Below are 27,028 nucleotides of genomic sequence, written 5' to 3'. Positions count from 1 at the left end.
GACCTGCACAGTCAGCTGGGCACTTCGCGGGCCTTGGCCTGTGACTCACACCTGGTGGGGCCTCCAGGGCGCTGGGCGCAGGCTCTGGGGAGAGCCAGGGCTTCCTCTCGTTCAGACAGAAGTGCGCTCCTGGGGCCCCTGCAGCCCCTGGGAGGACATGCCTGCTCTCGGGAACCACACTGCAGTTCCCACCAGGCTGCGACCACGTCATGGAGCGGTGGGCACTGAAAACCATTTTTATTTCCAAAGGAACCCTCCCCAGGGAGGGGGACCAGGCCGCGGCGCCCGCCCTCCCTGCGCGCACTGCCCCGCCGCGCTCTTCCCCGGGTTCATTTCACATGTTCTGTTTGCTTCGCTGTTATTATTTGCGACATCTTATTGCTTTTGCTTTTCTAATGAAGTTAACAGAGCACATAATTATAAAATAGCTGCTCTGAAGTATTGATAGAGCTAAATCACAAGTGACAAAGGGAATCTCAGCACCTCCCTGTACAAACAACGTGGATTGAGGAGCAACTGCGCGTGTGTCTGTGGTCCATCTGCGAGCCGCCTGTGAGCTGCGGTAGCGCCCTCTGCCGTTCAGATGGAGGCTGTGCGCATCCTCCGCACTGAGTGGCCTTTCCTTCCACCGCGCGCCGCGTGGGTTGTACACTGAGTCACATCGGTATTCACGTTCAGAGTTCTCACTGTTCTTTCAGCAGCCATGGATCTAGGTTTCACTCTTTCCTAGTCTCTGATCCACAGAAATACATTGAAAAATACTGAGGTAGGAAAACTTGCAAGAGAATTAATGAGTGTGGAAGAGTTGTTGGCTACGTGAAGTCAATTCCTTTATTGCAGTAAAAATTCCTCATCAGACGAGGAAGAAGCAAGTTTTCTTGAGCCTCTCTGCACACCTACAGTAGCAAAGGTCTGGGACAGGTGCCTGTTTCAGAAGCGGGTGGTTCTGCCTCGTCACTGGCGGGGAAGGGGTGTGGAGAGTAATCCTGTCCATTGAGAAAGCAGGGAAGGAATGTGCCACCCGGCCTCAGCCTTAACTCTCGGCGTCAGCTTAGGAGTGACGTCTGAAGTGGAAATAAGTGTGTGCTCTCCACCCGTGTCTGTCTGCACAAGCTGCCCCAGCCAGGCCCCGCGGACGGGGCGGCTTAAACACACGTGTGTATTTTCTGCCAGGTCCCAGTCCCCGAGGCTGGGGTCTCTGGGCTTCTCCATGCACTGCTGGGGGCGGGTGAGTGGCACAGAGACAGAGAGAGACCCTCTTCTCATAAGGGCAGCAGACCTGTCACCTGAGGCCCCACCCCGATGCCCTCATTCAGGGCCTCCCTAAGGGCCGTACCTCTGCACACAGGCACATTGGGGGCCACAGTCTCAACACACGAATTCTGGGGGGGCTACAGTTCCATCCGAAACGCCACCTAACGTGATGATTGTCCTTCTCAGAAATTCCAAGGGCAGGGCAGGTACCGCACAAAGCTTCTCTGCCACTTTTGGGCCTTTGCCTGTGATGTTTCACGGTCGTTCTTATTCACCTTTCAGATCAGCATTTTCATGACCCACCTGTCCAACTACGGGAACGACCGCCTGGGCTCGTACACCTTCGTGCACCTGGCCAACTTCGTGCAGAGCTGGACCAACCTGCGACTGCAGACTCTGCCCCCGGTGCAGCTGGCCCGCAAGTACTTCGAGCTCTTCCCGGAGCAGAGAGACCCGCTCTGGCAGGTAACCAGGTGTCTCCAGGGTGGGCCCGGCTGGAAAGGAACCAGGAGGGTGGAGCTGTGTTAGGACGCTGCGGGAGGCAGTGAAGCTGGCATTGAACACGAGCTGCTTCGTTGTCCAATCGTTTCATTCTCCCCAATGATATACTTTGATTGGTCCATGGGCTGTTTGTATTTCTTGGCTGGCCTGTCTTTCTGAGGTTTTGTTCATGGGTTCGGTTGGTGGGAACTTTTGCTTTCAGTTGGGCTCAGTTGGCTAGAAAACAGAAACCAAAGCGCCGTCGCCCGAGACCCCAGAACCAGACCCCGAGGCGCATGCATACAGCACGGAGGGTGTAAATAAAGCACAAAAAGCCTTCTTACCTCCTGCCCCATACAGAGTCTGTCTTCACTGTGTCTTTATGTTCCTTTGAATCTAACTAATCTTTCCCTGGGATCAGATCCGCTGATAAAAGGGGCTGTCAGCATCAGCACTGCCTTTCTAAACAGTCCAGCCTCACATGGGAGCCCTAACCCTTGGCCGTTACCGAGAAATGCGACCTCCCTCCCCCCGGTGCTGTGCATGTCCCCAGCATGTCCCCTGCGCTGACCACAGGACCACAGGGCCGGCATCCTGGCGGCAGCAGGCAGGTCACAGGGCCCCGCCCAGCAGGAGGGACAGAGAGGCATCCTGGGACGTGAGAAATCACTGGGGCAGGCTCTCCATGCTTCCCCCTCTCCTCAAGACTGTTGCTCTGCACCCGTAGTTCCTGCTTCAGTCACCCGTCTGTGAGTCGGGGTTCACCCCACCCGTGTTCCCTCAGTACCCCTGTGAGGGAGGCCACGGCTCCCGGGAATGCAGAGTAAAATACGGCATTTCCTCTCGAAGCCCGTGGTCGGTTTCCTTGTCAATCTTACTCATGGTCACAGATTTCAAGAAGTGCTTAAACATGACAGCTGCAGAAGTCACAGCTCGCCCTGCGATGCTGCGTTTACTCAGCAGCACCACACCTGTTCTGTGTACCTGGAACCACGCTTCCCAATCATGTCCCCTGGCAGCGAGTCGCTCGGCCGTCTGTAGGTCTGCTGTCTGTATGTCTGGTGTCTGGCGTAGAGAGGCGGGCGGGGAGCTGACAGGTATTGCGGGGCGCACAGTCAGCAAGTCGCTGCTGCATCTCACGCAGACAAAGCGCTGTGCCCCGAACAAGGCAGTTCTCAGAAGGGTTCACACACTTCTAAGACTGTTAAGTTGGGGAGGAATCCCTTCCTTCCTCACATGTGTTTGCTTGCATGATATCTGCAATTCATGGTGCAACACAAGAAAAAGTAGCCAACCGGACAAAGGCTGCAGAGAGCTGACCTGGAAAAAAGTGAGTCGGCCGTGCCACGCTCTGCCCTCCCTTTTCCTTTGGAGAACTGGTTTTTTAATGAGGAATCGGTACCTGTTACTACTGTGTGAGTTTTTAGAGAATGGTGCTTGTTGCTATTGTTTCAATAGCAGTGACACTCTTTATTGGTTAAGCAGAGACTATACTCAAAGAGCAGCCAGCTGCAGTATCTGGTCACCACGGTGATTCTAAACATCGAGTGTCCGTTCAGTGCAAAATGCTGGGCTAGTTCATTGAGGGCACGAGTGAAAATCAGCAACGAGAAGTAGACGTCGTTCTCAGGGGCCGTGTGCCCGTGGGAGGCGCCAGAGCAGGCGCTGACACAGGCGAAGCTTCCGCAGGCCCTGATGGTCCTCGTTTTGATTCCCGTCGTTCAGGTGGGCTCCTGGGAGGATCTTAACAAGCGACAGAACGAATCAGAAGACGCTTCCGCGAGTTCACCTGATTTCTGTCCCTATCGCCGTCGTTTATATAAGTTTAGAAAACGTCCCATGTATTGTGGAAACACAACTTGTTATAAGAGCATTTACACAACTCAGGAGTAAGTGGTCAGAGCACTTTATTAAGTGGATGACAGCGTTTCCATGGTTTCTGTTGACCGAGCATGAAGCTGCGAACGTTCCCAGAACGAAGGTGCCCCGGTTCTCAAGTGCCTTTCAGGAGGAGAACGGGGAGCAGGATGCAGGGGGCGCCAGGGTTCTGGGGCAAGGCTGCCACGCTGAGGAAGGGGCGACAGGCTCCCTGGCCCTGAGCGACCTGCAAAGGCTGTGGAGGATGAAGCTGGTGGTGCCACCCATCTGCCTCCCCTCCCCGGGGTCTCTTCCTCTCCTACACCCTTTGGAAATGCAGACAGCACCCTGCGCACCCCATCCTCTGCCCCTTACACAGGGGGGACTCAGCCTTGCAGAAGAATCAGCACTTAACCGGCCCCAGTTACAGTCTGGGAGCCCCTCGCCACGGCCCCTGGAGTCAGGGGACCACCTGCATGTCAGCCCTCGCTCTGTGTCACAGGTCGCAAACACAAGGGCTGAGGGCCGAGTCCGGCCAGGCACCTTGTTTCTACCCGGCGGCAGCACCGAGCTCTTGCTTACCTGTTAAGGGTAGTTACATTTGTACAGTCCTAAAATCACATTCGGCCCTTTGAAGGCAACCGCGAGGCTGATGTGGCCCCCGGTGACAATGAGTCTGACACCCCTGCTCTACATCCTCCAACGTAAACGGGCACCTACCTTTTTGTGTTGGCAAGCAGGCATTCTTACTGCGTCAGCAGCCGCTTTTCTTTAGATTTTCAATTCACACGTTTCCATCGCCACAAGTACGAAGAGAACGAGCAAAATGACCCTCTTCAAAGCCCCTTACCGGCCTCTGGTTCCCTGTGTAAATTTGCGTTAGCACCAACTGCCCTGCGTGGGGGCCGCCTTGTCACCCAGTTAAAAAGTGCGGCATGCAGATCAGCCCGTGGATGGCATAGCCAGGCCCCGGAGCGTGTCTTCTTCCACCCCCCTGGGAGGGAGATGCTTTCAAAGCTGTCACGTGTGGCCCCCAGCCCTGTGCATGGTCACCCGCAAACCCGTGGCCTGTGTGAGGGCCAGGTCACCAGCGCCACCCCTGGACGGGCTCCGCAACTACAGGGGCTGGGCGCAATTTTAACTTTTTTTTTTTTTTTTTTAAGTTTCAATAAATCTCCAGTGCTAGATACTTAAAGCAGGAAAATGCTGTTTGGAACAGTCGCAGGCGTGCAGGAAGCACTGAGATTGGACACGAAAGGGAAGTCATTGCTTTGTAATTTCCTGACTTTTAAGATCAACACAGCAGCAATGGAGCAAGCCGGGCATGAAAGTGCGGGGCAGTGGGAGGCCTTTGGGGGGAGACCCTCCGGCTGCCTCTCTCTCTCTCTCTCTCTCTCTCTCTCTCTCTCTCTCTCTCTCTCTCGCATACACACTCACGTGACTTAACTCAGAGACCAGCCTGGCGTCTGAAGCTGTCCTGCCGCGTGACCCTCAGCGAGGCACACAGAGCACCTTGCTCTCAGCTGGCTCGGCTCTCTGGGGGTGGGGGAGGGGACACGCCATCTGTCTTGCCAGGTTGCTCCGAGGATTAGCAATAAAGTGCGTCCAGCAAGTGCCCACAGCACAGACGATGGTCAACAAAAGTAAGACGTTACGTTAGCTGTTACTGAAATATTCCGACCAGAGAAAATCAAAGGGGGGAAAGTCTAAGCAAACATTCCCCGCACGTAAAACACGAAATGCAGCACCCTGTGAGTGAAGTGATTTACAACACAAGGGAAACAGGCCAGGAAAAGACGAGAGAGAAGAAACGGGGGCCCGGGCAGCCCTCAACTAGCAAAGCAGCAGGAACGGCGATGCACACGGACGGTCTCCCAGACGGGGGTACTGGTGTGCCCACCGTGGGCCCCAACAGGGAGACCTGGAGGAACGTGAGTGGAATTGGCTCTGGTGACGTGTTACAGCCCGGATGGTGACCTCTGAGCATCCTGGGGGTTTAGCCAACGGTTCACACCTGTGGGTATAATTCCCCGAGAAGTGATAGGTGTCTGTCTAAGAAAATAGGGGTTTACCCACATCCCACGTTACAAAGAAGCACCTTTCCTCATCTTGTTCGGAGCCCGTCCAAGGCCAGCCTCCATGCTCTGCCTCAGCAGCCTCCTGAGCAGACAGCTGAGTGGTGGAGACGTGGCCTGCAAGCTGGGGGTAGGTGGCCAAGAGCAAGCTTGTGAGGCTGAATGTGGGAAATTCACCTACGTTTAGCATTTGCTGGCATGTCTCCTACTTTTAAGTAGATTAAGCGTCATTCAGAGATGGATGGAATGTGGGGAATCTGGGGCTCTGCAGAACCTGCATTTGAAAAAATGGCCCAAAGAATCATAATTAAAGACAACTTACTGACAAGTGTCACCTTGAAAAAATACTTGTCAAAAAAAGACATTCTAAATGGAAAATTGCTGTGAAAATATTGCTGCCTAATATCTAGACATTTCTATATGGGAAAAACTCGAATTGAAAACATTTCCCTTTGGCAGAATCCACACTGAGCTAACCTTGACCTCGACCCCGACGCCACAGAGAAAACACCCGCAGGGAGAACGGCAGCGGCCGGTACAGACGATCGGCTCAAAGTGCCAGCGCATGACTTATTCCCGCGAAGCACCTGTGGGGGACTGCTGGCAGTCTCACGGGAAAGCAGGAGAACCCGTCGCGCGGGTGACGGTCTTCAGACGCGCTTCCGGGACGCAGGACGGGAGGGAGGTGTGGACCGGACAAAGCACACCCTTGTGGACCACAGATGAGTGGTCATCTCAAATACCGGGATAAAAAGTATAATTGTCTTCATGCCGGACACATGTTGTTTAGAAAGAATTTTGTGAGCACAATGTTTGAACTCCCCGGTACAGTGAAGCCAGCTCTCCAGTCCGTGAATGTCTCCAAGAACTTTGTCCCTTTCGTGTCAGGACCCTTTCAGGGCTCCCAAGTGTCGCGGTCCAGGTGGTGCCTGAGGGTCACAGCCACGGCTGGGAGGGCAGAGCAGGGAAGGCCAAGGTGGGCAAAGCTGGACGGTGCAGAAAAGGTGGGCATGTCCAGAGTTCAAGGTGGGCCGTCCAGTCTCGGGGGGGGAAACTGGAAAGACCAGGACAGAGTGTGGGGAGGAGAGGGGGCCAAGAAACTACGCTCAGACCAGGGTCACACACGAGAAGGCTGAGGAGTAGAGACGGAATCTCGGCAGCCGGGACCGAGCCGCAGGTCGGAAGAGGGCAACCGTGGGAGTGATGCGACAGGCCGGGAGGTGCCGTGGAAGCGAGAGCAGGGTCTGCTCCTGGCCCAGGGTGGGCGTGTTTTCAGTCCTGTGCTGCGGGCCGTTCCTGTAGCCTCACTGTTCTCCCTCGTTGCAGAACCCGTGTGACGACAAGCGGCACAAGGACATCTGGTCCCGAGAGAAGACGTGTGGCCACTTACCCAAATTCCTCGTCATCGGGCCGCAGAAAACAGGTGAGACTCGCTGGCACACTCCTCTCTGCCTCGAGTGGGGTTGTCCCGCAGCATCGTCGGACCGCTGCTGGAATGGCAGACCCCCCACAAGTTCCCCGCTGCCCGCCCCCCGCACCCCGCACAATCCCCGCTGCCCGCCCTGCCGTGAACCCACTTTCCATCCGCCTGGTCCTCGGAGGGACCCGGGCGCCGCTGGAACCGGACGTAGGGATGGAAGTCCTAACAACAGATGCTGAAACTATCAAACAGATGTCTAATTTTTGACAACTCTGAGTTTATGTTCTGTTCCATGATTTTTAATTTACAATGTTCCATGGCGTACAGCCTTGCATTGGTGCTCCAGTCACTGTCGTTATTACTTTCCCACATTGTACATGTGTGTGTCTGTGTGCGCGTGTGTGCGTGTGGGTGTGTGAATGATCATTAAGCATAAGTGTGGCCTGGGCTTGTTTTCTGATGCACCTGAGGTTCATCAGCCAGGTTTCCTCGTTTGCCGAAGGACAAGGGTGCAAGGGAGGGGAACTATTTCAGCAACCAGATGACATTTTTAATTACAATATTTTATACTTTCTTCAGGATATGACAGTTTTATACACGTTGCTCATGTCCTGATTAATTAAAGTTTGTATTGAGTTGCCGTATTCTGAATTCACTGCTTTGACCAGAAGCGTATTCATCAGCAAGCACACCGAGCATAGCACGAGCAGGCGAGGACGATAAATTAGGCCGGCCCACATGGAGGTGTGACGTGGAGGTGTTTGCGGTGGAGGAGGCAGACTGCCAGAAGGTCGTGGGAAAAAGCTTCCAGACCGCTGGGCCCTGGTGTGGAAGTCTCCCCTCCGGGAACGTAAGCTGCACCAGGACAGACGGTTACCGGAGCAGCTCCCATCCTCTGACCGGCCTCCACCGCTGCGGCTGTGGTTGGGAATGGGCATCGACTTCCTACCGACCCTCTTGCGGTGGGGTCAGGTCTGGAACGACTGCAGAAGAAATACAGCAGTCCTGTGTTGTAAAATCATGTGGAAAACCTAATTTAAAGGCGTGTCTTCCGCCATTTGTCCTGGAGCGTGACTACTTGTTCGTCCCACGAGAAAACTGCCCGTTAGAACACGGGTGTCTAGTTTCCCGCCGCGTCTGTGTTTGTGGAGACAACTGTTTGCACACTTAGATTTTAACGTTTGACGCACCGGGATGGAAATGATGAAGCTTTTAGCCGGGTTGCGGCTTTCCCAAGACAAAGTAAAAAGAAAAAAAAGGCGATAATATTCTGTACGCCATGAAAAGGCTTCCTCGTGTGAAAAGCGGCTGTGGCCATTCTGAAAGCCCACCCAGCCGCAGCCTCGGGGAGCCCTGCTGTTCTCAGACGGCTCCGGTGGGTGGAGCCGCTGCTCCGCCCGAGGCTGCGGTTGCCGGGAGCACAGGCCCAGGCAAGGTCCTAGCTCCACCGGAGCTGTTAACCCCCACGTGGCTCACGCACCCCGTGCATCCACACGAGATGCAAAACGACCCTCCAGCCGCTGTTTTCCAGGCCGCCAGGTGGTGCTGATGGACATGAACCCCACATCTCCATGGCCGAGCCCTGGGAGGGACCCCAGCAGCGGAAACTGCTCCGGGCCAGGCTTGGGCCTCTGTGAGACCCCAGTCCGCTGGGGTCCTGGGTGCAGAGAGGCACCTTCCCTGGTCCTAGTTCCGGGTCTGATTGTGATGTGGCCAGAGTGGGGGAGGGCTTCCCAAAGGGTTTGATCAGCACAGGGACCCTCCAAGCACCAGGCATTGGCCTGGACTCGTCCAGAAGGCCGGTCAGTGCCTGGGCGGGCCAGGTTCCTTCCTACGGCAGACTGGCTCGCCCTGAGAGAGCAGAGAGGAGGTCGGTGGTGTGTAGAGTGAAGCTTCCCCTAGGGTGCTGGGAGGTGGGGGGCCTCTTCCACTTCCTCCCCAGAGTGTTTGCATCAGACACCGGGTAGAAATGAACGAAAACCTGGGGTAACAACCCTCGGCCTCCGTGCAGAGGCAGCAGCCCAGCTCTGATGGCTGATTATCTGAATGTCCAGCCACACATTCGCGCCCTGGTGTGGGGGCTTCCTCTTTTCTGTCACGGGGCTCGTGTCCCTCGGCTGCGGGTGCGCAGGCAGCTCAGAGCACACAGGCTTTTTCCATGTGTCGGAAAGCACCCGGCTCTTCTCCCACAGTGGGAGGGGCCTGTCTGCCTGGGCTGTAAATGCCCATTCCCTTGATCCAAGCCCCCACACGTACCCCTTCTGTGCAGGGAGGCCACCAAAGGCGTCTTTCTGATGAAGAGTGGTCACCTCCAGCCCTCCCTGGGGGGAGCTCACAGAGCAGCGCCAGCTGGCGCCTGCTGGGGGGTCACGTTCTATCTCATTGACCTGGGGACCCACCAGGTTCAGGGTCGTGCTGGACACCCTTGGTGCTGTGGCTGCCCGCCCCCAGGAGGGCGTTGAGTGCCGTCCCCGATGGGCTGCAGCGCCAGCCTGCCTGCGTGGGCCAGCGGTAACATGAAATCACGAGTTGCGGCCAATAGAATCGTGCGGACCAGTGAAAAAACACTAGGTTGCTGTCCCATGAAAGGTACCTCGCTGGTCTTAAGGAAATCACCTGGACTCTAAAGAATCGAATGCTACTTTTTGAGTGTAAATCCTGCTAAAGTATCTTTCCTGTCCCCTCTAACTGCCCCCTTCTCTGCGGCAGGAACCACGGCCCTGTACTTGTTCCTCCTGATGCACCCGTCCATCATCAGCAGCCTGCCCAGCCCCCGCACCTTCGAGGAGGTCCAGTTCTTTAACGGGAACAACTACCACAAGGGCATCGACTGGTGAGGGACACCACACCCCCCGTTCGGCACGTGTGCACTCCCCACCGGGCGGGTATCAGCGGCGGGCATGCCGCAGCTGCGCAGCTATAGGGCGTGGGTGTTAGGCCTGCCTCGGCCACAGCGCGCTAGACATTAACCCCTAGTGACGATCCCGTAATCAGCGCAGCCCGTAATTGGGTTTGGGTAGTGCGGTGACGATGATATTTTTCAGTGTGTTAATGCGATGGGGTATCGAAGATTATGGAATATCTGTCATGAGAATTATTCATAAGGATATTTAAAATTCTCCATAAACATACTTGTATTTCACTGTGCCTAGAAATTTTTTAATTAAATACAGGATTGGTCTTCACAATGATGCCCAAGGAAAAAGCAATCAGTAGGCTGTTTTATGTCCAGGACACGCGTCCTCATTGGCCACACGGATTGTAACCGAAGCCGGTGCTTGTAACGCCAATAACGGAGCGTTTCCGAAACCGTATTAATGCTGGTCACACGAGCACGTGAAAGGAATATTATTTTGCATCTGATCACTTGTGAAAAAATATTTAAATCACAGTATTTTTCCTGAAATGGAATAGAATAAACCTGACAACCTAAACAGAACAGACCTCCTCTCTGGGGCTTTCCCTCGATTTATCCTAATTTTCTAAGAGATTAGGGCCCCGGTGTCCAGACCCCAGGCACACAGGGCACCCTGAGGGCAGCCCCCTCTGCCGCGTGGGACAACTGTGACCACCTCCCAGGACCCTGCCCCGTCAGACGCACCGAGGACCAGGGAGGGCGGGCGCTGGGAGCTGGCTGGCACCCACTCAACAGAGACGCATCCCCTCTGTGCGCAGGGTCTCACTATTGGAACGAACGCAAAAAGTCTAGATGGACTTTGGAATCTCAGGCAGGTCAGTAAATGCAGAGCCTCGATGGCGTGCGTGAGTTCAGACAAAAGGCAGGGAGTTCAGCGGGAATGAGGCTGAATCTTTCACCCCTCTGCATGGGGGAAACATCCTAGCAAATGTCGAAGAGGAAAACAGTGTCTTCTAGGCAGTGTGCCCTGCTCCTTGTTGCTTCTGGAACGTCGGAGGGTCAGAGAAGTGGTGAGCCACAAGGAGGGTCGCACTGGGCCTTAAGCCTCGCTCAGCATTAACCTCGGAGCATGCCCATGCCACACGGGGCGCCGCTCCCCTGGCATGCAGGGAGACAGCCGGCTGAGGGCTGCCAATCATGGGCAGGAACACCAGGGAGCGACCGGACGGACAGACAGACTCTCTAGCGCTCACAGGGTGCGCCCACCACACTGGCACAGGGGTGGAGAGCGGCAGCGCTTCTCAGCTTCTCTGACTTCGTCCCCGCCTCCTGCACACTCCCAGCTCAACGGAAGAAGTTTGCGTTCGAGTTTGCAAACATAAATTTACTGTTTAAAGATAGTGTTCACTAGGCAACATGGGGTCATTTGCTGTTTGCCAGGGGTATGCTTAATTTCTCTGGATTTGGCTTTTGCCAGCACAGAACATCAGGAGAATCTGAAGGGTCTTCCCTCTGTCCCCAGCGGCCCACTGGCTCCGCCTGGACCCCTCCCCTACAAGGTCCACGCAAACAACTCACAGTGCATAGAGCAGCCGGCATTTCGACTGTTTTCACACCGATTATTAGAAATCGACAGAAATGAGTGTAAAAATGCGCAAATCATTTTATATCCCTAGTGTGTGAGGCAGGGAAAGCCTTACCCTCAGGTGGTCGTTCTCTGCCCTCAGGTACATGGACTTTTTTCCGACGCCATCCAACGTCACCGGTGACTTTCTGTTTGAAAAGAGCGCGAACTATTTCCACTCGGAAGAAGCGCCCAAGAGAGCTGCCTCCCTGGTCCCCAAGGCCAAGATCATCACCATCCTCATCGACCCCTCGGACAGGGCGTACTCCTGGTACCAGGTAGGCGGCAGCGAGGGCCAGGCGGGCGTGATTGGACGAGGCGGCAGTGGTGGAAAGAAGGCAGGTGGGAACCCGGGGTGGGGGCAGGGAGACTCAAGAGTTGCTCAGAGGTTGAAATCAGAACCTGGTGGAAACAGGGTCAAGGGTGAACTGAATTTCCCGGATGGTGACCAAGTGCAGCAAACCCCCGAACATGCCTGCGTTGCTCAGTGGCATTTCCTCGCGGGGTGGACGAGCAGCGCAGGAGCCGGCCCGCCTCCAGTAAAACTGCCCCCGTCCTGCGTTCTGTTGCCGCCGGCCAAGAACCTGTCGTCGTCAACGCTGAGCGAGGGCTTTCTGTGTCCCCGTGAAAAAAGTCACAGCACAAGAGACAGGAGTGGGGGGATGGGCAGCCGCCGTGACCCAGGTGATGTGGAGTCGGGGCAGTGCTGCGCAGAACCAGTGCCGTGAGCCGGCCCAGCTGGGACAGGGCTGAGCCCTAGGCAGATGCGCGCATCAGAGCCAGGCGGCTACGAGACACGGCGGTGCGGGCCCGTGGTGGCCTCTCCTTCTGAGGAGCTGAGTGTGGCAAATCCGGTGAAGCAGAGGGGAGCAGGCAGGCAGCTGCCAGAGGAGAAGGGGTATGAAGGCCAGTGCGGGGCCGAGCCAAGGGCAGTCAGAGCGACCCATATGGTCCCAGACACCTTCTCGCTTCTGATCGGACCCACACGGAAACCCCAGTGCCCCGCCGCATCCTGCACCCGGGCGCTCTAGGCGTGCCTCCTGCCGCGGCCTGTCTGCACCCCCGGTGTCTGTGCGAGGCTTTGCTTTGCACCAGCAACGCGGCAAAGCCTGGGTGTTGGCATCAGCGCCTGTCACCACAGTTTTTATTCTGAAACCGACTGCTCACGAGTGTCACTTCCGTGGAGTGCAGGAGACACACGCACACGGCCCGTGCCGGCCCAGAGGACGCGGATCTCACCCGGCTTTCCCATTGCAGCACCAGCGCTCCCACGAGGACCCGGCCGCCCTGCGGTTCAACTTCTACGACGTGGTCACCACCGGGCCCCAGGCCCCGCCTGCCCTCAAGGCCCTGCAGCACCGCTGCCTGGCGCCTGGCTGGTACGCCGTCCACATAGAGCGCTGGCTGGCCCACTTCGCGGCTTCGCAGGTAACGTCCCGGAACCGCCCGCTGCGGCGGGTCCTGTCAGGCCGCAGGTAGCGATTTGCGCTCCGAGACGGCCGTGCCTACGGCAGGGGTGTGGGTCTCACGTGTCCGATGTCAGCCGTGGTGTTGAAACGTGGGTGAGTGGCATGAGCCCCTTCTTGGGGTCTCCCTTTGGCAGCAGCTGGCCCCCACGGGTGAGCCCTCACACAGACACCCCGTGACTCCGCCCAGCTGTGCGGAGCATCCAGGTGGGCAGTGTACCTGCGGGACCCCATGGGCACCCCGCAGGCTGTCGCCCGTGGGGCTGGCACAGGGACATGGCTACATTTACTCTGTCACCGTGGGGGTGTGGGGCAGAACAACGAATGAGGACTGGAGGGAAGTGTCCACCTCGCTCACCCTCCTCCCCCAGACCAGGCCAGGGCCGGAACCCGAGTTCTCAGTCGCAGGTCGTAAGGAGAAGAGTGGGGACACTTCCCCGTGAGCCCCACCGTTTCTCAGCCCTCGGCCCCAGGTTAGATCTCGGGATTTCGTAGGCTGGTGGTTATCCGACCGCACAGCTGGGAAAATCGGGTTTCTGCTGCACCGCCACACCCAGAGAACACCTGTGCTTACTTCCGGTTTACAGCCAGGTTCCCGGAGGGCCGCAGACACGCCACGGCACGTGTTAACCGTCACGTCTCCGGAGACACGAGGGTGGTGAACAGCAACACGTATCTGTGCTGTGCCCGTTCTTCCCAGCCACACTGCGGGTGTCATCCCGAGTCCGGGGAGGCCGCTCGGTCCGGGTGACGTTTTGTTCATAAAGCCGCTATTGTTGACTTTACAGCTGCTCATCATTGACGGACAGCAGCTGAGGTCGGACCCAGCTACCGTGATGGATGAAGTCCAGAAGTTTCTGGGCGTGTCCCCTCACTACAACTACTCCGCGGCACTCACGTGAGTCTGTCCCCGTGCTTGGCTGCGTTTCCAGTGGTGGCCGTCACACATGCCGCCTGGCGGGCGTGTCCACAGCCTCGTTAACACGGGCTATGGATTCACATGCCGTCACATGATGCAGAAGCACTCAGAACAACATCCTCATCACCCGCCGGGGCCCCCTTGACGCTACACATCTCAGATGGCCTTTCTGTGAGCTTTCCCGTGTGAGTTTGGTTATGTGCCCGCTCTGGGCAGAGGGGGTCCTAGGAGTGAGGTTACAAAGGTGGGGAGCTCTAGTCTCTTCCCCCAGGTGACGGACAGGTTAGCGATAAAGCGCTGACGATGTCATGAGCTCCGTGACCGTGGGCGGGACTCGGAGCAGAGGGGGAGGGCGTACCTGGACGCCTGCCCTGCACTCACCACGTGAGGCCATAAACGTGAGCAATGCCCAGCCTTCTGCGGTTGCGTGACAGGTCATCTCCGAAGCTACCAGCCTGTAACCACGGCCACTCTGTGGGCTGGGAATTGAGACAGCCTGTCCCTGCTTGTCACACCTGGGGCCACCGCTGGGGAGACGCTGATGTCTGGATGTGACTTCAATGGCTGGGGACTGGAATCTTCTGGAGGCTTCTGTCTCCCCTCCTTAGCCACATTTATTCCAAAGTGTTTTATTTTCCTTGACGCAGCCGCGAACGGGGTTGTTGTCTTGGTCTCTTTGAGGCAGTCTGTTACTCGTGTGTGGAGGCACCGCCGATTTCTGGGCATTGATGTTGGGCTTTGCCGCGTCACTGAGTTCCTTGGTCAGCGCGCACGGGTGTCTGGTAGAGTCGCAGTGCTTCCCGAGGGCTGACCCAGCCTCGCATCCCCGGAATAACTCCCACTGGATCGCAGAGCATGACGCTTTTTGTGTCTGGTTGGATTTGTGGGGGATTTTTGCATCTATGTTCTTTGGGACATGGTCCCACATTTGTTCATTTGGGTGGCGTCCTTGTCTGATTTTGCTGTCACGAGAGTTGGCCGTATAAAATGTGTTTGGGAGATTTCCCCTCTCTTTGGTTTTTGGGAAGCATTTCAGAAGGATTGGCATCTTCTTTGCATGTTTGGTAGAATTCGCTGGCAGGGCTGTCTGGCTTGGGGACCCTCATTCTGTGAGTGTTATTCCAGGTGATGTCCCACAGAGCCCTTAGGGTACCCTCCCTGCTGCTTAATTCTCTTCCATCTGCTGCCTTATTGGTGTGAGCGCCGTTGCTTCGAGTCCCAGCTGACCGACTCGCCGTCCTGCCACACCATCTGCTGGCCACACGTCAGTGGACTCAGTCCGGTGACCAGTGCATTTTGCCCCCTCGGGAGACTGTGTCTCCACCTGTCCTTCCTGTCTGGTGCTGCTCTTCCATCCTCTGTTGGGGCGGAGGCCCCGTGCACCCCGGTTCCAGGTCCCTTGTCCAGGGAGCTGCTCCACGAGCAGCTGTAGTTCGTTGTGTCTGAGGGGAGGTGAGTCCGGGGTCTTGGCCACTTTGACCCGACTCTTTCTCCACGTCCTCACCGCATCTCTGGCTCTTAAACGTGGACGGATCAGAGGCCGAGCTCAATGGGAGGACACCTCTCGTGAGGCTTTCCCGTCATGTGGCAGCCATCCTCTGAGGGTGGCCTGCCCAAGAGATCTGGGCCTTCCTGACCTTGCGGGCAGGTCACTCAGTGTGACTAGTGCCACAATGTCGATTCCACGCAAGTCCCTGCAGCCACCCAATCCGAGGGGAGGAAGGGGATCCCCCCCATGAGGGACTGTGGAGGAGAGGCCTCGTGACCATCATCTTGGGGAAATAAAACCACCCCTCGTGTAATTAAAATGGAAAAATGTGAACAAACAAAATGACAAACAGCAAGAAAAGCCTTCAAGAAGCCAGAACACACTTGCCAGGGTGACTTCCCGACTCCCTCACGAGGCCTGAAATAGCCTCTTAAACTTCAGACGGAGCCTGACAAGCCCCATCATGGACTTTCCCTGCTCACGGCAGGTTGGAGTCAGCGATCAGATGACCAGAGAGGTCAGGGAGGACAACGGCGCAGCAGCAGGGATGGGGCCAGGTTCTTCCTCGTTCCGGAAACAGCCGTGATGACGGTTCGTGAGCACAGGAGCAGCCGGCGTCGCGGCTCGACCCCGGGCCGCTGACAGGCAGCACAGGCCTGTTACTGACCAGGGCAAGTCCCCTGCGCCCTCGGGGCCCACGCAGGGAACGGTGCTCCCCGTTCACCACGAATGGGGGCTTATGGCTCAGCAAACCCGTCAAGCCCTGCTCTGAAGGAAGAGATTATCAATGGGGACGGATACATGGTTTCTAACCCGTCTCCCCGTCACCAAAGTGAGTAACTACGGCGACCCTCCATGTGATGACCGGGCTTGTAGCAACCTGCACGTGTCCTAAAAGCATCTAACCGTCGTCTGAGGGTCTCGCGTCTTCATTTCACAGCCCCGCACCCACTAAACACAACCGTAGAGCAGCGGACAGGGCAGCCCTGCCGGAGACTCAGCCTGCACACGCTGCCGGTGCACTAGGCCAGACCAGCACAGCAGACTCAGGCGGACCCAAGGTTGTGACAGCCTGATCGGAAGACGCCCTCCCCCATTCCAGAAGGTTCTCCTTCCTCAGACTGTACAAGCTCTGCCTCAGCTGCTGCTATGGTGAGCAAGGGACCCTGCAGCCCGGAGAGCAGGGGAGGTGCCCGCAGGCCGGAGAGGAGGGAGATGCTCCATGAGAGCCTGCGGGTGTCTTAGCTGTGTTGCCAGGAACGCATTTCACCCCAGTGCAGCTCAGTGTCCTCCTCTTGAGGCCGAGCTGCAGTTCAGGGCACCAGTCGGCCGGCTTCCCGACCGGCTGCTCAGCAGGCGGAACTGTCCTTCCACCCGAGGAAGGCCCGTGCCAGGCGAGGAGCAGGTGGAAAAGCAGGTGGAAACCGCTCTCTCCCCCTTTCTCCGTGTGCCCACTGATGCTTTGAGGCTAATCAATGACACGGAAGAGGACAGCCTGGACCACAAGGGTCACGTCTCTGAGAATAGGTTGGGCAGGAACCACGAGGAAGTTTCCCCGGGACCACATTCACTCGCGTGCAGAGGCCAGCTGCGCGCGCCCGGATCAGAGCTGAGGGCCTGGGCAGCAAAGCGTCCTGCAGCCCATCCACTTTGCCTCCCAGTCATCTGGGCACCTCTGAAACGTCACCGAGTGGCAGGACACCCCCCCCACCCCACCCCCACCCACCCCCGACACCATGCGCACCACCCACCCTAGAGCAGCACCTGGCTGCGCCCTTCTCGCCGGGTTCGTTCTTCCTGTGTCCGGGCTTGTGCGTCCTGAACAGGGTTCTCGTTCCAGCTTGCTCACATTCTTGGCTTAAACAAATTGACTAGACCACACCTCTTTTTTTTTTTTTAATTTTTGTAACTTTGTGCAACCCTGGGAGCGAACCAATGTTAGAATTTAACAGCACAGGGACCGGAATGATCTGCTGGGATCATCTCTGTGCCTCCAATGCGGAAACGAGGAGCCCCGCCCTTCCGCTTGTGGTTAGTGCCCCCACGCCCCCCGCTGCCCCCAAATACAACACGTTCTGTTTTACACTTTCAGATTCCCCTGAGCTGAAGTGTAAGAAAATATGGTATTTTTCCAAAGTAGAAAGATTAATTCATGTTCACATTCTCAGAATTATATTTACCTTATATTCAGTCATTTTAGTCTGCAGGGTGGGGCCAAAGTAGGTCTACAGCTGTTCATATGGAAAATGACAACTAAGGAATAAGAACTAATAAATAATAAATAAATAATAAATAATAATACAAGAATAAACTCTGCTTAGTGTGCTCACAACGATAAACCTACTTGGGCCCCACCCTGATGCCACTGAATGATTTCAAAGAAGCCTATTAATATATTTATACAAGGAAATCGTAGTAATAAGTAAATAAATCTTCTAAAGGGCCTTTATAATGAGTTGTGGTTTTGATGATTAGCCCTTGATCTTTTATGGGTGAATGCATACAATGTGGAACTTAATAATTTTAACATAAGATTGGACTAAAGATGCCTGTCTGTTTTCATTACAGTAGAAATATTCTGAACTGTATAAAAACACAGTTTATTTAATGTCAAATAGACTCTCACACCAATGTGGTCACACTCGCAGAAGTGAATTAAATCACACTGAAGCCGTGGGCGTGGGCAGTGGCTTCCCTCTGCCTGTGGGCGGCCCTTTCTCACCTCATTCCACACACACCGCCCTCATTCATTCTCGAGGGTCACGCCCACCTCGGTCTCTTGTAGGTTTGATCCCCAGAAGGGCTTTTGGTGTCAGCTGCTGGAAGGCGGGAAGACCAAGTGCCTCGGGAAAAGCAAAGGCCGGAAGTACCCGCCGATGGACCCCGAGGTAGCGTGTTCCCAGTCTGGGGCAGAGAGCCGAGTCAAAATGAGCAAGAGCAGCTTGCTCCCTTTTTCTACCTCGTGCTGCTATCAATAGTTTTATGCATGAAGAAGACAGACAGACAGACCGACAGAGACAGCGATCCTTATGAATATGCAGACATTGCTTGCCACTGGGATGCACCCAAAGCAGAAACACCAGACAGCGACCCCTTTCCAAGCATGCAGTTAACAGGTGGTTTGGGATGAGCTGTGTGTAAGCGTGATACTATGTATGAAGAGTGTGCACCCAGAGCCTGCACGGACTCGGTGCTGAGGCAGGCGGTGGAGAGTAGCATGTGACAGGGGCACGTCCCCACTGACCCTGAGCCAAGCCGGCACCAGCTGGGCCCTGAAGTTCAAGTCCCTGCTGACCCCACCCGCCCACGGGCAGCATCGGATCCCACAGGTCGTGGGCTCCATCCTTCAAGAGGCTCCTCCCCACCCCCACGTCAGGTGACATCCACACTCCCAGCTTGTCACCTGGGCTTTTCACTCCCTGGCTATGATCAGAGGCTGCCATGCCCCTTCCTTGGGTTTGACTCGTTTGCCAGAGCAGCTCCCAGAACCCAGAGAAACCCGTGGCGCCCGCTCACAGTGTGTGAGGAAAGGCTGCACCTCGGGCACAGCCCCTGGGAGGGACGCACGGGGTGAGGCATGGGAAAGGGGCCTGGGGCTGCCACGGCCTCTAGGCGCCCCCTCCCCACACCTCCCCTCCGCGTTCCCCCACCCGGAAGTTCCCAGAACACTCTCCATTTCGGGTTTCCGTGGTGGCTTCCTGGCCGGGAAGGACTGAGGAACTCACTGGCCACTGCTGAGCGCTGCCTCCAGCCCAGGCCCCTCCTGGAGCCCAGGGCGAGGCTGGAGATTCTACCTTCTAATCACAGGGTGGATCCTCCAGCCCGTCCTTGGGTGGGGTCCAGAAGCCTCCTCATAACCAAACAAAATGCCACCTTGTCCTCCCTCACCTGGCACGTGCCAAGAGTTTCAGGAGCTCTGTGGCCGAAAGGGGACAAACACCACACACGTGTCCCTTATTATGTCACAAAATCACGGAGAGGATACAGGACACAACAGCTGTGGCCCCGGAGTCAGTGCAGGGAGGTAAGCGAGTTGTGCTCAGTGGTGCATAGTAAGACACGCGAGACGGGCGACTACAGAAAGGCGGGCAAAGGTCTCTCGGGAGGAAAGCTGGCAGGAGGGGCTGCAGTGGGATTGGGAAGCAGGGAGCTCTCAGGGAGCAGGGGCCGGAGCAGCTCTCCTAAGGCGGGGGCGGGGAGGGGGTGCAGGTTGGACAGGATGAGCCCCGCATTGCCATGGAAATAGAGGGACCTTAACAAGAGAGGTCCTTAACCAGAACTTTGAACGTAAATGACTTGAATCTGCAAGGCATCAGTGAAGTGCTCCCACCACTTCTGTGAGCGTCTTAGCCAGAATGTAAGTGCCTACCATCTGGTCCAAGGGCAGAAACATAAGGAAGCGCCCAGGGAAGGGCGCCCAAGGGAGGGTGCCCGGGGGAGGGTGGTGGTTCTAAGCCCATTTCCGCAGTGGACTCCGAGGCTGCTGAGGGGCTGGCTGAAGAAAGAGACTCACTTGCGCTGAGACGCTGGGAAGGGCTGGGGGGGGGGGGGGGAAGGGCGCGCCTTGGGCCTGGCGGCAAACAGGTGCAGCTGTGGCCACGGCACTCAGTGGGCACAGGCTCATCTCCACACGTCCAGCGGGGCCCCGGCTGACTGGGGAGCAAGTGAGAACCCACGTATAAAGTTCGCTGTTTTCCAGAAATAAAGGAGAACGTGAACTGAGGCCGCGGATGAATCTGAGAAGCCTTTTTCTTAACCATCTGTGTAGTAAGGACCCCACGCCCGCTCACCTGGGACCGAGACGCCCCAGGACACCACCGTCACGCCGTTGTGATGAGACCCTGCAATACCTTTGAAGTGGAAGCTCTTGATGAATTTTTGAAAATCTATTTTGGTCCTGAATAAAGACAGGAAGTATTTTTGTAATGTTGCAAGTGATTCCTTTAATCAGGAATTTCAGTTGTTATGATTATTTATATTCACTTTTTATTTTTATTCTATGGCCCAGTTTTACAGAAAGGGGCCAAGTTTAACAGAAATATACGTGTTTTTGTAGCTGAGGTCAATAGGTTTGGCCCCAAATCTGCCCTGTACTTTGTTCTTTAGCATTAGACACGCCGTCAGGTTCCTCCACAGGGACCTCCCCGCCCCTCAGGGCCTCAGGGGGCCTGAGCCTTGTCCCGTGGACCTGCACCTGGCGTCCTCTCCTCAGCTGCGCTCCTGCCAGGTGTTTGCAGCAGGGAACCGAGCGAGGACACAGACAAAGAAACGGGCTGGGGGAATCTCCCGAACAGGGCAGGGGGCGAGCTGATGGGGGGCGAGCTGATGCCTCCTTCAGCCCCCTTTCCTTTTGCTTCTCAGTCCAGAGCCTTCCTGTCCAGCTACTACCGGGACCACAACCTGGGGCTCTCCAGGCTGCTGCACAGACTCGGGCAGCCGCTGCCGGCCTGGCTGCGACAGGAGCTGCAGAAGGTGACGTAGCGCCGGGGACCGCCCGGCCAGCACTGAGAGCCCCGCCACCGCCTGCGTCCCTCGACACGCTCAAGCTTGTCGGAGAGCACCGTGTGAATCAACCCGCTTCCTCCTGTTCGTAGAATGAAGCCTGTGTGTTCACGCATCGGAATTACTAGCATCGAGCCTGTGTGAGCTCACGGTGGGGCCTTGTGGCATTTTCTCGTTTCCAGGGTGGGGACCACAGCACAGCCGTGTGGCTCTGCTAATGGGGAGGTGACAGACACTCCATCTGGGACCGAGAGCCCTGATTTTGTGCGAGTGGCAAGTTAGAGTCCTGAGCAAAAGGCAAGGACTGGGATCGTACTGGAGGTCGGAAGTGACCTGGCGTCTGAATCAAGGGCTCCAGTGTCCCCGTTTCCTGTGCTGTGAGGAGAGACCATGCCATCCTGCCCCGGGTCACCTTCTGGGTCAGTCAGTCCTCCTCGACCGGGGACCCGGGAGGGAGCCCCGTCACCGGCGTGGCTGGCTGACCTGCAGCGTCTTTGGTGCGCTGTGGTCCCAACAGCATCTCCCCCAGATTTGGGCAAAGTGACAGGGGTGTAGACTGCAATCTGGGCTGCCGTCCTACCAACGGCATCGCCTGGCGCCGCTGCCCTGCCCGTGGGGGCGTCTGTGAGTCTCCTCACTGACCGCACGAGAAAGAGACGTTACCAACAGGCGTTCACAGGCCCCTCGGGGCAGCGGGGCTCCGGTGTGTGCCACGTGGGGGTGCGCACTGAAGACAATGTTTTAATGCCTATTTAAAAGAAAAAATATATATATATATATATATACACACGCAAATATGTAATCCGAAACTTACCTCTTTCAACATCACTAATTCTCAGCTAACCCTGCTCTCAGCCGTGTCACCAAAATGTGACCTTCTAGAGAGGTCAGCCCTTCCCATCCTAAGGTTGCCAGGGCCCTGCTGTCGGGGACTGCAGTCACGCAGGTTGGGCTTCTGTCCTGTGTTGTCGGTGAGGATGCGGAAAGCCTGTTGATGAAAGCCTGTTTCAGGGACACGCGAGGCAGAATGTCCACCCGGCGGCGAGTCGGGCCAGCCTGGTCGTGCTGCCTGCCAACCCCTCCTTCCTCCAGAGGGGCTTCCGTAGGCTTGAGGGGATTCAGCTTCTTGCGGGGATCTGAGAAATTATGCTTGACATAATTCAATGTCTTTAAAGGAAACTGAAGATCTTATTTTTGTTTATTTTTGTCTTTTTAAGCAAGTAAATCAAATCAATCTAAAAGAGAATCGAGAATTTGTTTCATTTCAGACATCATTAAGATTTGACTTTCCTGCTCTTTTCTGCTGCGTCTAGAGGCTCTCGATCTTTTTAAAAAAGAATCATAAGGTTTTCCTTGGGCACGGTAGATGCCAACCACCCATGTCCCTGGCTGTCCCTTTGTCCACGGGGACAGCCCAGCCCCCCCCTTGTCACTGGGCTGAATGTGGCATTGGCCGCGTCCCAGGAAGCACTGAGGTCGCGGGAACTGTGTGCTTGGAGCTCTAATGGTGCGTTTGTTTGGTCTCTTGTTTTCCCCAGGTTGTATTCTAATGTCTGTTTTTCTAGAACTAGAAGTTGTTTTTTTCCAAATGGGATATCAGGTATATTTATAGAAGGAGGGAAATATTTTTCATATTAAGCAGCATGCACCTAACTCAGAGTGTAACTCATCGCCAGATTTTTTAAAATGTAGCTCATCGTACGCACTTTCTGATTTTTGCCTAAATGATGTACACGGTGTCATTCCCCGACCTACACATACTGGAGAGCGAAGTCCCCCCGGATTCAACTCATGTGCTCCCCGTTCGCTCCCCCGGTTCGCTCCGCCGGTGTGCACGTTTTTCTCGTTCAGGCTGACCGCGGAGACAACAAAGTAAATTCTAATTACATACTTTGTCTTCATCTTACAGGAAGCTCCTTAGAGGGACTCTGGGCTATGAGAAAACTATGATAAATCAGGAAAATTCTTAGTTTTAAGACTGCCTTGATTTTTCTCAATTTTCACCCACTGGCTACTTCAGAATTATAGGCTTAAGATTTAATAGATGTAATTCTTTAAAATCTTAAGTAACCCCACCTCGTGGTCTGTAACGACGTACTTCCTAACCCTGTGGGCCAGGCGGGGTCTTCCCCTCTTTCCTTCCTCCCCTGCTTGTCCGGCTCACAAACGTAGCCACCAAACAGGTCCATCATAGTATACTGTGTGTTTGTCAAGTGCCAGCTCTGGAAATTACATCACCAACATCCCTCAGGACCCAGTCCCGTGTGCAGGGAAACGGTGTCCCGGGTAGCACTGGTGGCACCGGGGAGGAAGGCCGGCGGGAAAACCGAGGCTGGTTCCGAAAGCTGCAGCCAGAGCTCCTCGCCCAGGTTCAGTGTGTTCGCCCCGATTCCCACTCACATTCTGAGTTCACACTGGGTGGGTCTCTCACACTTATGGCCCGGAGCTCCCTGGACAGCCCTGGCTCCTGCCTCGTCTCCCGCTCCTCCCACATCCCCGCCCAGAGGGTGGGTCCTGCCCATGGTTATGGGGGCAGCCTGTCACCCAGCACCCGGGCCAGGACGATGACTCCTGCCTGGGCTGAGAACACTGCCCACTGGCCGGGCCACACGGGCTGCCCTGGGAGTGTGACCAGCAGGGTTGAGAGACAGCAGCAGGGCTGAGAGACAGCACCAGGACGGACGTGTCCCAGTCCCCACTGAGCATGTGATAGGAGCTGGGGCCACTACACAGGGAGAAGCGGGGACTGTCCCCAGCCCACTGCACAGGGACAATTATTGGCTGGGTGCCCTTCCCCACAGGAGCAGAGTGGGCAGGAACTGGTGGGGAGGCCATTTGAGGGCCCCCCCATCCTACCAGAAGTCCAGCAGCCCAAGCTGGCAAGTCTTAGGTCCTAGCCTCAAGTCCCGTCACCTGCGGCCTCACGGTCTGCCTGTGACAGGGTTCTGCCAGCAGCTCTGGACGGGAGCGCTGTCTGAGCCGCACTCCACACTCCTGAGGCGTTGGCCTTTCCAAGGTGTAAACACACCTTCAAATCCACCGAATGTCCCCAGACCCCAAGGACAATGTGAAACCGATGTGCTCTGTGCAGGTGTGTCCCCACCGCCCGCCAACCCTTCCCCCCTCCCCCCGCCAAGGCTGGTAGAATCGGCGCCTGCTGGGGTCAGCAGGTCCAGATTGGCAAAGTGCATCATAGCCAAGCTAGATGAAGGAAGTTGATTGCTTTGCTTAATTTTGTGCCCAACAGACCACACCCAGGACCAGAACTTCCTCTGGGGAAGAGTCACGCTGGGAGGGTGACCCAGGGCGACATTAGAGCCCCATGGGCCGTTGCCCTTTCTGGGAAAAACAGGTTCCCCATTCACAGAAAGGGCCAGTTTGCGTGTCAGCCGGAAACCACGACCCCTGCCTTTCTCCCACACACCTGCATCTCCCACACACCTGCATCACCCACACACCTGCATCTCCCACACACCTGCATCTCCCACACACCTGCATCTCCCACACACCTGCATCACCCACACACCTGCATCACCCACACACCTGCATCTCCCACACACCTGCATCACCCACACACCTGCATCACCCACACACCTGCATCTCCCACACACCTGCATCACCCACACACCTGCATCACCCACACACCTGCATCACCCACACACCTGCATCACCCACACACCTGCATCTCCCACACACCTGCATCACCCACACACCTGCATCTCCCACACACCTGCATCTCCCACACACCTGCATCTCCCACACACCTGCATCTCCCACACACCTGCATCTCCCACACACCTGCATCACCCACACACCTGCATCTCCCACACACCTGCATCTCCCACACACCTGCATCACCCACACACCTGCATCTCCCACACACCTGCATCTCCCACACACCTGCATCTCCCACACACCTGCATCACCCACACACCTGCATCTCCCACACACCTGCATCACCCACACACCTGCATCTCCCACACACCTGCATCTCCCACACACCTGCATCACCCACACACCTGCATCTCCCACACACCTGCATCTCCCACACACCTGCATCTCCCACACACCTGCATCTCCCACACACCTGCATCTCCCACACACCTGCATCTCCCACACACCTGCATCTCCCACACACCTGCATCACCCACACACCTGCATCTCCCACACACCTGCATCTCCCACACACCTGCATCTCCCACACACCTGCATCTCCCACACACCTGCATCTCCCACACACCTGCATCTCCCACACACCTGCATCTCCCACACACCTGCATCTCCCACACACCTGCATCACCCACACACCTGCATCTCCCACACACCTGCATCTCCCACACACCTGCATCACCCACACACCTGCATCTCCCACACACCTGCATCTCCCACACACCTGCATCTCCCACACACCTGCATCTCCCACACACCTGCATCTCCCACACACCTGCATCTCCCACACACCTGCATCACCCACACACCTGCATCTCCCACACACCTGCATCACCCACACACCTGCATCACCCACACACCTGCATCTCCCACACACCTGCATCTCCCACACACCTGCATCTCCCACACACCTGCATCTCCCACACACCTGCATCTCCCACACACCTGCATCTCCCACACACCTGCATCTCCCACACACCTGCATCACCCACACACCTGCATCACCCACACACCTGCATCTCCCACACACCTGCATCTCCCACACACCTGCATCTCCCACACACCTGCATCTCCCACACACCTGCATCACCCACACACCTGCATCTCCCACACACCTGCATCTCCCACACACCTGCATCTCCCACACACCTGCATCTCCCACACACCTGCATCTCCCACACACCTGCATCTCCCACACACCTGCATCACCCACACACCTGCATCTCCCACACACCTGCATCTCCCACACACCTGCATCTCCCACACACCTGCATCTCCCACAAACCTGCATCTCCCACACACCTGCATCACCCACACACCTGCATCACCCACACACCTGCATCACCCACACACCTGCATCTCCCACACACCTGCATCTCCCACACACCTGCATCACCCACACACCTGCATCTCCCACACACCTGCATCTCCCACACACCTGCATCTCCCACACACCTGCATCTCCCACACACCAGTTTGCCTGCAAACTGGTCACACTCCAGCCCATCCCAGAGTGCCAGCCCTGGCAGGGCCCCTCCGGCACTCCTCTCTCCACCCCTCCTCCTGGCTCATGGTCCCCAGCAGCCCCTCACTGTCCCCCCAAGGAGCCACCTGTTCCCTCTGCCTCCTCTGTGACCCGCCCCATGCCCCCCCAGTAGGTGCCGCTAGGACAGGTGAGCTTTCGTCCTTGGTCTGCCTCCCTGAGCGACAGACAGCACAGGCTCCACAGAAGGGCTCTGTTTTCTGGGCTTCTCTCCGTGCCCGCGGCTCTCAGGGACACCATGTCAGATCTTTGATAAAAAATCAGCGAAAACAAAGCCGTGACACTGGAAGAGCTCAGGTAGCGATTGAGGATGTCCCCACAGGAGCCCGGAGGAGACCAGGGAGATGGAGGGGGGACAGGAGCAAGAGCAGGACCTGGGAACTTATTTGTCTCAAGAATCTGGCACAAACGAAGGCAGAATGAACATTTCCTATTATCAGATAATGTTTTCTATTACTAGATATTAGACAAATATTTTTTAACAGCAAATGTTTATTTATGATTGAAGGCAAGAAAAATTTATAAAGGCATGTTAGTGCCTTGCTGATAAAATAGGAACGCTCCCCCTTTGCAATCTTGTAAGCAACACAGGAAGATACCGCTAAGGCACTGATGTGCATCTATCATAACAGGTAGTGAGAACACACACCACACACCAACTTTTCCGAACGGCGGCCCGAAGCTCCACGGGAGAGCTGAGGAAACAGACTCCACGGTTGCAAAGACAGGGCACCTGGGGAGGACGGGTGAAGCAGAGGACAGCACAGGAGTCAAGGGCCACTTTTAAGCGCACGACAGTAGTGAACACTGAAAGCGCGTGGCGTGGGGAGGTGGAAAAGGCTGTTGGGCACGTTCCCAAAGCACCCGGTGATT

The 27,028-nt window shown here is 56.2% G+C and overlaps 1 protein-coding gene across 1 annotated transcript in view; it reads left to right on the top strand.

Moving 5' to 3' along the window:
- The window catches only part of LOC112312510 (bifunctional heparan sulfate N-deacetylase/N-sulfotransferase 4), a 118,220-nt gene extending 96,039 nt beyond the window's left edge, over positions 1-22,181 (top strand). The window contains exons 7-14 of the mRNA XM_053912104.2: positions 1,537-1,719; positions 6,993-7,089; positions 9,796-9,919; positions 11,671-11,845; positions 12,825-12,995; positions 13,822-13,931; positions 18,227-18,329; positions 20,803-22,181. Of these exons, the coding sequence (XP_053768079.1) occupies positions 1,537-1,719; positions 6,993-7,089; positions 9,796-9,919; positions 11,671-11,845; positions 12,825-12,995; positions 13,822-13,931; positions 18,227-18,329; positions 20,803-20,922 (1,083 nt within the window). The 3' untranslated portion in view covers positions 20,923-22,181. The remainder of the gene's footprint in view (positions 1-1,536; positions 1,720-6,992; positions 7,090-9,795; positions 9,920-11,670; positions 11,846-12,824; positions 12,996-13,821; positions 13,932-18,226; positions 18,330-20,802) is intronic.
- The last annotated feature ends 4,847 nt before the right edge of the window (positions 22,182-27,028 follow it).

This window comes from Desmodus rotundus, chromosome 9 (genome assembly GCF_022682495.2).
Source record: "Desmodus rotundus isolate HL8 chromosome 9, HLdesRot8A.1, whole genome shotgun sequence".
NCBI classification, from domain to species: Eukaryota; Metazoa; Chordata; class Mammalia; order Chiroptera; family Phyllostomidae; genus Desmodus; species Desmodus rotundus.
The sequence above is the reverse complement of the archived record's forward strand: the minus strand, read 5'-3'. Positions and strand labels throughout refer to the sequence as shown.